Genomic DNA, 14,943 nt, shown 5'->3' with positions numbered 1-14,943 from the left:
ATATTTATTGGCATGATCAAAGAACTCTAATAGGACAGTGAAACATGAATTTTATTTGAAGAAGCTGTTGCTTCTTTTTCAGCAAGGCTTGTCCATCTGTATGCTTACCATATATCTCTTTATCTTCTGATGACTAAGCTTCAATTCCTTGACCCTCATTCAGTATGCTACTTTACTCCAAATCTTGGCATACTTTTATTCCCCCCCACACACACACACAAAAAGAGGAAAGTACGGGGGTCAAGATGAAACCTTGTAGAATCTTCAGTCCTGGGAAGTTATCTGCAAGGCTATGATACTGAAAACTGATGAAAGCCGACACATTCATGCTGTCCTGCTTAGTTAACAGACAAATTCCCCATGCATTTTTCCATTACCTCTCACCAACATCTTCAATATTTTGCTGCTCCTAGTAGCTGCTGAGCATGCTCAATTCTCACTGAACTATTTTTAATCTGTTTCTTTTAATCGATAACAATTACTGAGGGAAATGACCATGTATGTCAGGGGTCTCAGACTCAACTTACCTGGGGGCCGCTGGAAGTAGAGTCTGGGTTAGGCTGGGCCGCATCAAGTATTCCACCACCATGGTGGTGGTGGGCCGCTCATCCCATGTCGCCCCCGGAGGCCGGCCTGGGTGCCGCCGGCGCTTTGAAGGCTGCAGGGCCCCTCCCCTGTGCCCCGCCCGTCCCGGCAATTGGCCCGCGGGCCGCGAGTTTGAGACCCCTGATGTATGTAGAAACCACAATCTTACTTTGGCATGCCTTTGTTTGTTTTCCAGAATGATAGGCAGTTAACCACTTGAGTTTACTCTTAATATAGATAGTGAAGATATATAGAAGAGAATAATTGAGAATTGGTCTAAAATGGCTGGGTATTTTCATTTTTACAAATGGGACTTCCTATAGATTCAGAATGCATAATTCTTCTTAATAAGTTTTTGACTTCTGCTCTTGTCCAGCTGTGACACATAGTGGCCTGGTCATTCTTTCCTGTTTTTCCTCTCAATTCATTTGAATTATTATCCATTTCCTTACTATTATCTGAAATAGTGAATCAAACAGAGAAAAACCTCTCTGCCTGTAAATCTCTATAAGATGAACTTGCAGTGAGGCATTCAAAGCTGCAGCTCCTGCTCAACCTTAAATATTATTTCCTGTTGGGCCTTGGCTGCTACTTTTCTACTGTGCATCTGGCCAGTTTCCTGTTAAGTAATTATCTAGTTATATTAAGTGGCTATGAAATCAGAAGGTAAACCTTGTAGCAGTTATTAACATATGAACAAGACTTGCTACTTCCTAGCAGTTTGTGGAATGATTTGTGTTGAAATGTTCATAGTATAATGTGCTGAATTTGTAACTGCTCTGTGTGTGTGCATATATTGTGATAGTGTATCCAGACACACACAAAATGTTTTTGTAGAAGTAATTGTATGCACATTTATCTGGAGATAAGTCCTATAGAATAGAATAGGACTTGCCTCTGAGTAAACATGCATGGGATTGTGTTGCAGAAGTTTAAAATTCAGGATAAAACACTTTCAACAGTATGTTTATCAGCAACTATTAATTTTAAAATTGGTAGTAGTATAATACCTCATTAGGCTAACAGTTGTAATTAATAATTTTTTTACTAGTAAACAATTGTAAATAATAAATTCAAAGGCCATAAAAATTAACTGAATTCATCTTATATTGATGTAAGAATTAGCATTTCTCCTAATAAAAGTTGGAATACTATTTAAGAAAATAGCCATCATTCCATTACTTGTTGAATTGTTATAGGTTCATTTTATATAGATTAAAATACAAGTGTGAGACTGAGAGATAGTGACTTGCTTCAGGAGAGCCAAGAAGTTTGTTTATGGTCCTAGCTCACAATGTACATTCTTAACTACCATGTTATGCTAGTTTTATGGTAGTCATCAGTTCTTCAGTTCACCAACATCAGGCTTTGTTTTAGGGTTATGGGTTTTTCCAAAACAAGTTTTCCAAAGTAAGCCAGTCATGGACTCTAAGCATATCCTACCTCATAGCATTGTTCTTGTGAGAATAAAGTGGAGAGGAAAATATTGTAAACTGCCTTGGGTTCTCTGTAAGAGGAAGAAAGGCTGGATATAAATGTAATATAATAATTATTAACCTGATTATAATAATCAGCATGCTTTCCCTCTCATTTCAGTTAATATGATGTGTTAAACCTAAGAACTCTAGCATCAGAGAAAAGGTCGGTCCTCCTTGGCACTCCACTTATTTTAAGCAGAAACAGGAAAGACTAAATAATATTTCTCCCCACTTCTCATCCTTGGCAGGGAAATATACTATTGATGATTTTCTTGAAAAGTCTCCATGTTGCAGTTGAACTCACGATTCTGGGAAAGGTAATATGCATAGCTACTTTGACATACTGCACTTTGAAATCTGTTCACACCAGGGAATGTGAAGAGGATAGTTATATGCTGAAGATAAGTCCACTCATAAATGTTGGCAGGTAGAAGGAAGATGTCCCATGGGAATTGGCCAGACTGAACTGATGAAAATTTTGCTCCCCTGAGTGGCACAGAGAAGCTGACAGAGATTGCTGGGCATTGGCAACCTGCACTGTGGTGAGACTTGGTAGAGAGACTGCAAGAGACTGCTGCTTAATGACTTCTAGTATATATAGACGGGAACATTTGGCAGTCAGCTGAGAGATATCCAGTAACAGCTCCCACAAGAAGTTTCTGCACAAGATAAAATTATAAAACAATTGAAGTCATGATACTTTACTTTTGGGTATCTCTAAAGGGGGAAAAGCTAAGCATAACTTCCATAATGGGACTTAAGATCCTTCTCCAAAAAAAAAAAAAAAGTTTCAAGATGTAATTTGTATCATTGCAGTATGAATACATTTAGAGGCAGAGGACTAGAATTCACTGTTAGAATGAAAGACTAGCAAAACTGAATGGCAACAGATGACATCTCACCATTCAGAAATTTGGCCATAATTCAAGATGCAAGAACACATACACATTCTTATCTTGTTTTTCTGTCCTTTTTATGTTGAGAGAAGGTGCTAGACTTTTATGTACAATTATCTCTGAATGTTATGAGTGCTGGTATGATGGAAGTTGATAGTCAATGTCTGAAAATAGCCTGGAATTTTTAGCTCACGTGTTTTGGGGTGATGGTAGAGGGACACTATTGCCAAGTATTGTTTTTTATAAGAGAAACTGCCTCCAAATCCTACAGTTTCCTCATAGCGCAGTAGTTTCAGAATGGTAATCTAAGAAACATGAACCTGTGGTAAAGCTGCTATAACTCCAAACACTGCCATTTTGCCAAAATTTCATCTATGGCTTGTGCTTGACCTCTTGCTCAAGGGAGGTATGTGTGGGGATCTAAAAGTTATCTTGCTGACAGAACAGAGCTGTATCAGACTTCAAACACTAGATATTTGGCATTAGGCATCAACTGAAGGGCATCCAAGTGTAGTTCAGAAGCACATCCTGATCTGTCATTCCATTTGTCTTAAGAAGCTCATTGCTAGTAGAATGATTAGGAACAGTTTTGTATAAATTAGTCTGATATGGAAGAACAAATTCTGTTTGTGATTGTAGACAAAATTGTGGCCTCTTAAAACAATAAAAATGGAAAGAATTAATCAAACAGATCACATATGCTTTTGAACTATTCTTGGAAGTACTTCACCTTCTACCTAGTACGTGGGTCAATTTTTGCTCTTCTGAGTTTCAGTTAGAAGTACTACAGAAAACTGAAGATGGTGGAGATGCTGAAGAGAACAGAACAACAGTAAGAGGCAGTATTAGGGGATGTCCCACTAGAGCTGTAGCTTCAGATCTTTTACTTGGAGCTCCAACTCTCTGGGAGATCATTTGCACCACGATTCTGCTGTCCATGGCCAGTAGCTAAAGTAAAGGTGCAGGGAACCTTATGATTTATGTGACAATTGATTCCCTGGATTTTCTGGCTTTTTGTCTACACATGCTTCATCTCCTGTTGTTCCTCCTGAATCTTTCTGTCTTGGATTATTTTTTTTCCTTCCGGAAATCTAATGTGCTCCTCTTTCCTGTCCATGCATCTCATTTTTACAAATAAGGGTGGCCTTAAGAGACAGTGTCCTGTAAAGATACACCCATAGACAGACTTACAAGCATATTTAACTTAGCATGTACAAATTTGTACTTTTCTCAGGGGGGGACGGGGTCCTGTGGGCCTGAGCTCAGGGTATTTTCATTACCTTGCATTACCCCTGGCAACATCTACCAGAGAAACAACTTTCGAAAACCAGGTGAAGGGAATTCTTTTTTTCTGTTGAAGCAGGAAAGGCACATATTAGTGATGGGAGAAACCACTCCTAATATCTCTCTCTTTCTGCCACCCTCCTTTCTCTCACTCTTTCCCTTGTGTCATAATTACAAGAAATTGAACCCCTGCCTCCCATAAATTCACTAAATAACATTCTCATATCACTGGGTAGTGCTGAGAACAAGAAGCCATTTTTAAGCTGGATGAATGTGAAGGGGGTTACATATAGTATTTTTAGTGTGGGGATGGGAAGTCTGGCAAATAAAGACAGAAATACCTTTGGCGAACCTTTGATGCATAGCCTGTCTTGACTGGGGTTGTACTTCCCCTACAAAGTAGGTTTGTATCATGGGAGTGCTCCTTGACTTAGCACTCTTGTTAGATGCACAATGATGAGGAGTATGTTTTTTTGTCTACATGTAGTACACAGGCTGTGACCTTTCCTAGTGAAATTGGAGCTTGTTGCAACTATTCAAGCCCATGTGAGCTCCAGGTTGTTGGGCTGCCCATGAAAAGCATCTGGAAGATTTTGAAATGCTGGTGCTTGGGTTTTGACAGAGCTTAGGACTCAAGAACATATTTTAACCTAACCCCTGAATAGCCTATGTCCTGGGTTGCTTGAGGATTGCCTTCTTCTAATCATTGCTCTGCTCAGTATCTGAGACCTTGTTCCAGATTTCTTGGTTGTGAAGCATGATGAGAAACTTTAAGGAGCAGGGCTTTTTCCTTGATGGCTTCCACCTTGTAGAATGCTCCTCAAGGTGAGATCAGTCAAATCCAAATAGTGTACTTGCTAGCCTTTAAGTTTCTTGACCACTTATATTTTGACCATTTATTTAAATGCTGTCCTGGCTTGTTTTAATAATATTATCCTGTTTGTTGAGTTTTTGGATATGTGCTTTTAAATTTTATGGCAGTGCTTTGAAGAGACCAGCTCCATTTTGGTTATCATCTCTCTTGTCTACTGTGCTTTCCCACCACTGAACAGCCTGCTTAACAGTTTTTATACTTTGACACTTTATTTGTTTTTTCTGTAATAGTTCATAATATTTCCCTTTGTTCTGACTACAAGCATTTTCTGTTCTAGTAGGAAAAAGCCAACATGTACTGTTTCATAAAAATCTATCAAATGTGATTTAATTTTACTCTTATCCTTATGCAGTCCTATGAAACAATCTTGAATGCATGATAATTTTGTGATGTAGCAAATAAGAAAATAATAAAAGGGCAACTAGTTTACAGTGTGCTGCCACACAATTTTCTTCTTGGTGTCAGTTTTTCTCCTAGGTAGTAATAGCTTCATGGTTATTACTAATAGCTTAATGATCACACATACTTGTAATTTATTCTACGGAGCAAGACTCCTCCAAGGCACAGTGTTTATTTATTGCTTTATGACTCAGTGTAATAAGATGTCATTAGTATTATAACACTAAGACATCTGAACTAAAACACATTTTCTGAAATTACGTATCCATTGAACTATATCCAGTTTTGCCTTCCCCTCCCCCAAATTGGCACTGGTGTGGCCCCCAACTGTCTAGTCCAGCTCTGTGGGATGCAAGAAGTCTTGGGGTTGGGAATGAGCTATAATGTTAGCAGATGTTATTTTGCTGATGTTAACCAAAATGCTTGTATTCATTGATTTAGCCTACTGTAGTATAACTTCTCCCCTTCAAGGATCCTTGCCTTGCCATAGTAAAGGGGCTTGCATAGCACACTGAAGCTATGAGCTATTCCATGCAGGGGCAACCAAGATGAACAGGTCATAGCTGAGAGCTCTGACAAAAGGTGATCCACTGGAGAAGGAGATGGCAATCCACTCCAGTATTCTTGCCATGAAAACCTCATGGACCGAATCAAAAGGCTAAAAGATATGACACTGAAAGACGAGTCCCTCAGGTCAGAAGGTATCCAATATGCTACTGGGGAAGAGTGGAGGGCTAGTACTAGTTGTGCCAGAAAGAATGAAACAGTAGGGTCAAAGCCGAAAAGACAGCAGATGTATCTGGTGGTGAAAGGAATGTCCGATGCTGTAAAGAACATTACAGCATAGGAACCTGGAATGCAAGATCTATGAATCAAGCTAAATTGGACATGGTCAAACATGACATGACAAGACTGACCATTGACATCTTGGGAATCAGTGGACTAAAATGGACAGGAATGGGTGAATTTAATTCAGATGACCATCAGGTATACTACTGTGGGCAAGAATCTCTCAGAAGAAATGGAGTAGCCTTCATAGTCAGTGAAAGACGAGGAAAAGCAGTACTGGAATGCAATCTCCAAAATGACAGAAAGATCTCAGTTCAAATCCAAGGCAAACCATTCAATATCACAGTAGTCCAAGTCTATGCCCCAACCACTGATGCTGAAGAGACTGAAGCTGACTGGTTCTATGAAGGCCTACAACACCTTCTAGAATTAACACAAAAAAATGATGTCCTTATCATCATGGGGGATTGGAATGCTAAAGTAGGACGCCAAAAGATAACTGGAATAACAGGCAAGTTTGGCCTTGGAGTACAAAATGAAGCAGGGCAAAGGGTGGCAGAATTTTGTCAAGAGAATACGATGGTCATAGCAAACACTCTTTTCCAACAACCCAAGAGATGACTCTACACATGGACATCACCAGATGGTCAACACAGAAATCATATTATGTGTTCTGCAGCCAAAGATGGAGAAGCTCTATAGAGTCAGTAAAAACAAGACCTGACTGTGGCTCAGATCATGAGCTTCTTGTTGCAAAATTGAGGCTTAAATTGAAGAAAGTAGGGAAAAGCACTAGGCCACTCAGGTATGACCTAAATCATATTCCTTATGAACATACAGTGGAGGTGACAAATAGATTTAAGGGACTAGATCTGATAGAGTGCCTGAAGAACTATGGATGGAGGTTCGCAACATTGTACAGGTGGTAGCATCTAAACCATCCCAAAGAAAAAGAAATGCAAGAAAGCAAAATGGATATCTGAGGAGGCTGTGCAAATAGTTGAGGAAAGAAGGCAAGCAAAAGGCAAGGGAGAAAGAGAAAGTTACACCCAAGTGAATGCAGAATTCCAGAGAATAGCTAGAAGATATAAGAATGCCTTCTTAAATGAACAGTGGAAAGAAATAGAGATCTCTTCAAGAAAATTGGAGATATGAAGGGAACATTTCCTGCAAAGATGGGCATGATAAAGGACAAAATGGCAGGGACATAACAGAGGCAGAGGAGATTAAGGAAGAGGTGGCAAGACTACACAGAAGAACTATATAAGAACTATCTTAGTGTCCCTGATAACCACGTGGGGTGGTTGCTGACCTCAAGCATGGCATCCTGGAATGTGATGTCAAATGGGCCTTAGGAGGTCTGAGCAACAACAAAGCTAGTGGAGGCAACAGTATTCCAGCTGAGCTATTTAAAATCCTAAAAGATGATGCAGTAAAAGTGCTACACTCAATATGCCAGCAAATTTGGAAAACAGGATTGGAAAAGGTCAGTTTACATTCCAATTCCAAAGAAGGGCAATGCCAAAGAATGTTCGAACTACCACACCATTGCACTCATTCCACATGCTAGCAAAGTTTGCTCAAAATCCTACAAGCTAGGCTCCAGCAGTATGTGGAACGAGAGCTACCAGAAGTACAGGCAGGGTTTCGAAGAGGCAGAGGAGCTAGAGATCAAATTGCCAACATACGCTGGATCATGGAGAAAGCGAGGGAGTTCCAGAAAAACATCTGCTTCTGTCTTATTGACTACGCTAAAGCCTTTGATTGTGTGGATCACAACAAATTGTGGCAAGTTCTTAGAGAGATGAGAGTCCCAGACCATCTTATTTGTCTCTTGAGAAACATGTATGCAGATCAAGAAGCAACAGTGAGAACTGGACACGGAACTATTATTGGTTCAAAATTGGGAAAGGAATACAGCAAGGCTGTATATTATTCCCCTGCCTATTTAACTTATATGCAGAGCAGCACATCATGGGAAAGGCCGGTCTAGATGAATCTTGAGCCAGAATTAAGATTGCAGGGAGAAATAACAACCTTAGATATGCGGACAATACCACTTTAATGGCAGAAAGTGAAGAGGAACTAAAGAGCCTCTTGATGCGGGTGAAAGAAGAGAGTGCAAAAGCTGGCTTGAAACTCAACATTAAGAAAACTAGGATCATGGCATCTGGTCCTATCACTTCCTGGCAAATAGATGGGAAAGAAATGGAGGCACTGACAGATTTTATTTTCCTGGGCTTCAAGATCACTGCAGATGGTGACTGCAGCCAAGAAATTGAAATGCACTTGCTCCTTGGGAGGAAAGCTATGGAAAATCTATACAGCATACTAAAAAGCAAAAGCCTCACCCTGCTGCCAAATGTCATACAGTCAAAGGTATGGTTTTCCCAGTTGTAATATATGGCTGTGAGAATTGGATTATAAGGAAGGCGCCAAAGAATTGACATTTTTGTATTATGGTGTTGTAGAAGTCTCCTGAGAGCCCCTTGGACAGCAAAGAGATCAAATCAGTCAATCCTAAAGAAAATCAACCCTGGCTGCTTTGTAAGCGGACAGATATTGAAGCTGAAACTCAAATACTTTGGCCACCTAATGAGAAGGAAGGACTCATTTGAAAAGACCCTGATGCTAGGAACAATTGAAGACAAAAGGAGAAGGGGATGGCAGAGGTTGAGGTGGCTGGATGGCATAGTCACTGGGGAGGTGGGTGTGAACTTAAATGGACTCTAGGGGATGGTGGAGGACAGGAGAGCATGGAGAAATGTTGTACATGGGGTTATGATGGGTCTGGCATGATTTTGCGATTAACATCCAACAAACAATGAAGAACAGGAGCAGGGAAATGGACACAACAGTTCCAAGGGTGAGATGTAATTGAAGGAGAAAAGAGAAGACAGACAACAAAGAGTGAAATGTTCAGGTGGAGTTGGTTCTGAGAAATCAAGACTTGAGGGTTTGGTTTTGAGAGCTTGTGATGATTAATTACCAGGAATGGGAGAGGTTAACTTTCAACTGGGTTGTATTACATTAATTCTACAGATAGCTAACACAGTTTGTTTCTTTTGTTTTTGATTTCTGTAAAACGGTCTGTAACCTAATGCCAACTTTTCTTGTCTACAGTTTAGGATAACAAAACCTGCTAAGTAGAAGAACAGTTCTTGTGCTTACCTGCAGAGTGGGGAAAGAGAAGTGACCTTACACATACTTAGCCACTCTGGATTATCCAAGGGTCAAGCAACCCTTTCATAACCGATGGTTTGTAATAGGATTATGTAAGCTTGGTTTAACCCTTGAATAACTCAGAAAGTCTGGATTTGGATAATATGGCATCTCAGAGAGATTGAGGGATTGCATATTTAAGAGGGTGCCTGGTGTGTACTGCAGTTCATTGCGGGTTAAACAACTCACAATGTTGTGTGACCTAGGTTGTTGTTTACTTGTGTACAACATCCTCTACCATCCGTTGGATCACTGTTTCTGCACATAACATAAAATGTGACTATGTGCATGTGGAAGCATTGTTCGACATGCATGCATGAATATGTGCATGTGGAAGCATTATTTGGGATGAATGTTTTGAATGCATTGGCTATTTCAGTTGGAACCTCTCTTGGCTCTACTTTTTTCAAATACTTTGCTATTCATAAGGGATTTTCCAGATGCTTGGATTAGCCATTTTGACAGGCTTGTGCCTAAGTTATTTAGTGGGTTTCCATCCAAAAATTCAAATTACTTGGAATTGCTGGGGCTCTCTTTAAGTCTTGGTTTGGAAGCTAAATTTTCTTTAGCTTGTAATTGTTAATTTTTGTCATTAGGAGCAGAATTAGGCTTTTGAAGACTACTTTGCCTTTGTAGTATTGGTCTATAGTATCAGGTGTTGTGTAGACTGCAAGAAATACATGAAACATTTTTGCTACAAAGACTGTGTAATTCTCTTTTCCTATTCATAATAGATTAACCTAGGGTCAGTCTAACTATACAGTTGTGATAAATAGAAAGTAATATCTTATGAAAGTTAATTCTGTGCCATTTAGAACATGAGACTAAAACAAGGCATAAACATACACACTGCAAATAAACATATATATCTATTATTGTCAGTTCTTTTCCCTTCATGGGAATACAGTTTTTTAATCATCATTCTGTTTTATTTTGCTTAGACTCAGTGTTGGGTATTTTAGGGGGAACAGTTTAACAAGGCCATGATTGTTCAAAAACACGAGCAATTTTTTTTTTTTTTTGCTACCTGAACAGTTGACTCCCACCTTTACTTTCTAAATAAATTTGGAGGGACTTGTATTTCTGAAACAAATGGCTGATGAAGACCAAGGCAAATATTGTTTCCAAGCAACTGGTAGAAGTTACAGTACAAAGAGAGAGATTGATCGACCCTGGAGAGAAGGTATAGTAAGTCTTCTGTGATGACTATGCACTTTTTATATCAAAGTCAAGGCTGGGAGATAATTGTTTCAAGATAGTAGAAATGCTAAATTGTTTTTAAGAGGTTTTATCAGGGGATTTTTCTAATAAAGGTCATTAGCAAAATAATATATTCTGAAGAAGAAACATATTACATTATGATAATCAGTGCACTGAAACACTAAATTTAAAAGATTTTCAGTATTATTTTCTAATAGTGAAGTCATATTTGGCTTTCAGTTTAAAATTTTATAGTGCTATTCTACTGATGATAACTGTGACTCCTAGTAAAACTATATTATGTATATGATAAAATCATACAGTGGGGTAAGCTAACTGTTTGGGCGCATGGACACACTTGCATCATCTGTCCTGGGCATTACCATGAAGTGGTTGTAATGGCAGGTGTGACTAGCCACAAATGACAAGTAATAGAAGCCTGTTCCATTGAAGGCAAACTGCCAGTTAACTCAGTTTCCCATTCTCTTTTTTTTCCACTGTCTGGATCACTCTGGATATAGAGAAGTTATATGTTTTAATAAAAGCTTCTGAATATCACACTTCTAGATAATTTATTAGAGTATTGTAGTTTTAAGATCATAATGATCCCTAGTAATCTCTGTATTCAATGAAATTTCAGGACACCCTTGCTAGGAACACCAGAAACTGCCTTATACCACGCCAGAGTATTGAGTCATGTTACTCTACTCTGACTGGCCATGTCTTTGCAAGGTCTCAGGAAGAGGTTTTTCAGGTACCCTAGGGACCATTTCTTCTAGGGAAACATTTCAGAAAATGACTTCAGAGGAAAATAGCAAGAAATTAAGAAGAAATACTTGACTTTTGTCTTCCCTGTCATATTTTTGCCAAGTTATCCTCTTCCCAATTGGCTGTTCCACCTTCACACACAAGGTTCCAGATGTGTTAGAGGGATTTGCATTGGGATACTGGTTGAAGTAGGAAGGATTAAGTTTGTTTTGGCATCTATAGATTGGGCTGAGAATGATTTTTTCTGAAATCATAGTGAGTTGTTAGTTATTTTGTAGATTATATTAAGTGAGAACGGTGATCTGACTCAATATAAGGAAGGTTCTTAATGCTCATCCCATTTTTGCCTTTTTAAAAACCTAAAATCATTGTTCCCAAAGCTGCTTTCTTCCTCTTGGATGCACACCTTTGTGTAATGAGGTGTCTGAGATTGTCAGAGAAGCCAAGAACAATGCTGCCAGGAGGCCAGTCTTTCTTAGTAGGGCTGGTCTTCTAGCAGTGTCAAAGCTGAAAGTCAAAACTGAGACAATGGAATAAGATGTATCTATCCTCTGGAGGAGAAGCAATCAAATTAGCAGAAGAAAATGGATATCTCTAATGGTAATGGAGGCAGAGAAACTTCTGAAGGACAGCTACTGGGCTATAGCAGTAGTTGAAGGCAACACTGGAGAAGGAGCTTTCATAGACAACAGCAATGGCAATCAAGCTAACTCTGGCTAGTGCTGTGCAGGAGGCGGCAGTGGTAAACCATTTTTGAATATGTTTTACCTAGACAAGCCTATGCTGAAACAACTCAAAATGGAACAAATGATAGTGCCAGAAGATGAAACTTGCAAGCAAGAAAGTACTTAACTGGCTACTGGAGAAGAGCAAAGGGCAAGTACAAATGGTGTCATTGTTAATGAGACAGCTAGATCAAAGTTGAAAGGAAGTCTAGTAGCTGACATGTTCAGAGACATATAGTATATAGTTAACCTGTGGAATTCACTGCCATGGAAGTGGTGATGGTCACCAATCTGAATGACATTAAAAAGGGATTGGAGTGATTCATGAAGAAGGAGGCTATCAGTGGCTACTAGCCTTGCTGTCTATGTGCTCCCTCCTCCACCAGAGGTGGACTGCCTGGATGCACCAGGTTTTCAGGAGCTTGGGCAGAAGTACATCTTGCACCCATCCTGCTTGAAGTATCTTGTGAGCAGCTGGTTTGCTACAGTGTGAAAGGAGTGCTGGATAGATGAACCTTTGGTCTGATCCAGCATGAGTTTTCTTCTGTTCTTATGAAAGCCTGATGCTGAACAGTGCATACAATTGGAACACAAGGAGTATGAATCAAGGCAAACTGAAAACTACAAAGCAAGAAATGGGACATTTGAACATCACAGTACTTGAAATAAGCACAATAAAGTGGACTGAAATGAAAAATTTTCAGTCACACACACAAAGTATATTATTCTGAAAATAGCAAGCTCCTCAGAATTGGAATGGCCCTAATCCTGAGGCAACATGTAATACATACAGTAAGAGACTATAATGCAAAGACTCTTTGAATCATCTGAATGTGTGGAAAATGTATCAACATAACCATCATTCAGATGCTGAAGAAGTAAATGAAAAATTTTGTGCAGGTGTTAAAGAGAAAATTGATAACACAGCAAAGCAAGTCATGTTGATAATTGTCGGTGATAAGAGTGCCAAAGTAAGAAACAAAGCAAAATCAAAATTTATGGGAACATTTGGCTTGGAGTAATAAACAAAGCAGGAGAATGACGCAGAACTCTGTGACTTTAACCAAATGACTATCAGAAATACATATATCAAGCAATCAATTAGACAACAGTACACATGGCCATCAACAGACGGCAATATGGAAATCAAATAAAGTAATTGGAAGTAGGACATGTTGAAATACTGCCAAAACAAGACCAGGAGCAGATTGTGTTGGTGACCATTAACTCTTAATAGCAGAAATCAGAACTGAAAAAGATCACTGAAAGAAGCATAGTGCTGGAATACAGCATAAATAACATTTCTGAGGAATTCAGCGCTCACATAAAGAACAGATTTGCATCACAGTAATTGGAGTGAGCATACTAAAGTGGAGTGGAATGGGATGTTTTCATTCACACACACACAAATTGTATTACTCTGGAAATGACAAACTCGGAAGTAGTGTCTCATATCCTGAGGCAATATGTAATGCAGACAGTAAGGGGCTACAGTGCAAAGTCTTGAATAGTTTCAGTCAGAATGTTAGGAAAACCTTTTCAACAAGTACTAGTAAAAAAAATATGTAGGTGTTAAAGAAGAAAACATACCAAAACATGCAGGTATTTGTAGGTTACTCTTGAGGGATAATTTGGTCTGGGGTAAAAAATGAAGCAGGAGAATGACTCATAGAATACTTTGAAGCAGACCATTTATCACAAATACTTCAAACAACCGTTCAGACAAGCATACACATGGCCATCACCAGAGGGCAACACAGGAATCAAATAAACTAATTAGAAGTAGGAGATGGAGAAGCTATTCTCAGTCACTGGGCATAAGTGGAAAATAAGCATTAACAGCATCCTTACTGGCAAAACAAGACCAGGAGCAGATTGTGGTAGTGAGAATAAAGCCAAAAAAGTTCACTAGCAGGAGCATAGTGCCAAAAAACAGCTCAAATAACTTTCCAGAGGAATTTAAAGTCCTCAAAAAGAACAGATATGCATTATTGAAAGGAATTGAGAGGGAGCCAGAAGAACTGTGGTCTGAAACTAGAGAAATTATTAGGGAAGGATGCATAAAGATAATTCCTGTAGCAGAAAAGAAAGGAAAGGTCTGAATGGAGGACAGAAGAAACATTCGCAATTGCTAGGAACTATTGCAAAAGCAAAAGAGTAAAATAAAGAGAAGGTGGAAACAACATGTGGAAGAACTATACAGAAGAGAGAAAAAGATGTCGGACTCTTTTGAAGATTAAGAAGCAAAAGCTTCTCTGAAAGTGTCTTCAGAATGGATCGAACACCAATGGAACTATTTCAAGCTGCCGAGACTAAATCTGGTCAAATCTCAACAGGAATATGCCAACAAATATTGAATACAAACCAATAGCTCACAGACTGGAAGGATTTAATGTACATTGCAGTCCCCAAGAAAGGAGATGCAAAAGAGTGCAGCAACATAGGACTATTGCACTAATTTCCTGTGTAAGCAAAGTGATGCTTAAGATGTTATAAAAAAGATTATTACCCTACCTTGAGCAAGAAATGCCTGATGTTCAAGCTGGATTTCAGAAAGGAAGGGACATTTTGGATCTCAAGATGATAAGAATGATCCTGAAACAAATGGGTGTGCCTGGCATTTGATTGTCCCCAATGCATAACCTGTATCGTGCCCCCCCCCCGCAAAAAAACCAACTTCTATTTGGAGAGAATATGAAGAAATGGAAATCAGAAGAATGGTT

General features: G+C 39.1%; 1 protein-coding gene across 8 annotated transcripts in view; it reads left to right on the top strand.

The window, feature by feature from the left end:
• The window catches only part of SBF2 (SET binding factor 2), a 317,965-nt gene that overhangs the window by 26,311 nt on the left and 276,711 nt on the right, over window positions 1-14,943 (top strand). For 5 of the 8 annotated variants that reach the window (XM_044425686.1, XM_044425685.1, XM_044425689.1 and 2 more), the window contains exon 2: window positions 10,563-10,710. The exons of the other annotated variants lie outside the window; for them this stretch is intronic. In XM_044425686.1, the coding sequence (XP_044281621.1) occupies window positions 10,620-10,710 (91 nt within the window). In that variant the 5' untranslated portion in view covers window positions 10,563-10,619. The remainder of the gene's footprint in view (window positions 1-10,562; window positions 10,711-14,943) is intronic. 8 annotated transcript variants of the gene reach the window in all.

This window comes from Varanus komodoensis, unplaced genomic scaffold (genome assembly GCF_004798865.1).
Source record: "Varanus komodoensis strain SLA01 unplaced genomic scaffold, ASM479886v1 scaffold16, whole genome shotgun sequence".
Classification (NCBI taxonomy): domain Eukaryota; kingdom Metazoa; phylum Chordata; class Lepidosauria; order Squamata; family Varanidae; genus Varanus; species Varanus komodoensis.
This window is presented reverse-complemented; position numbering and strand designations above follow the sequence as displayed.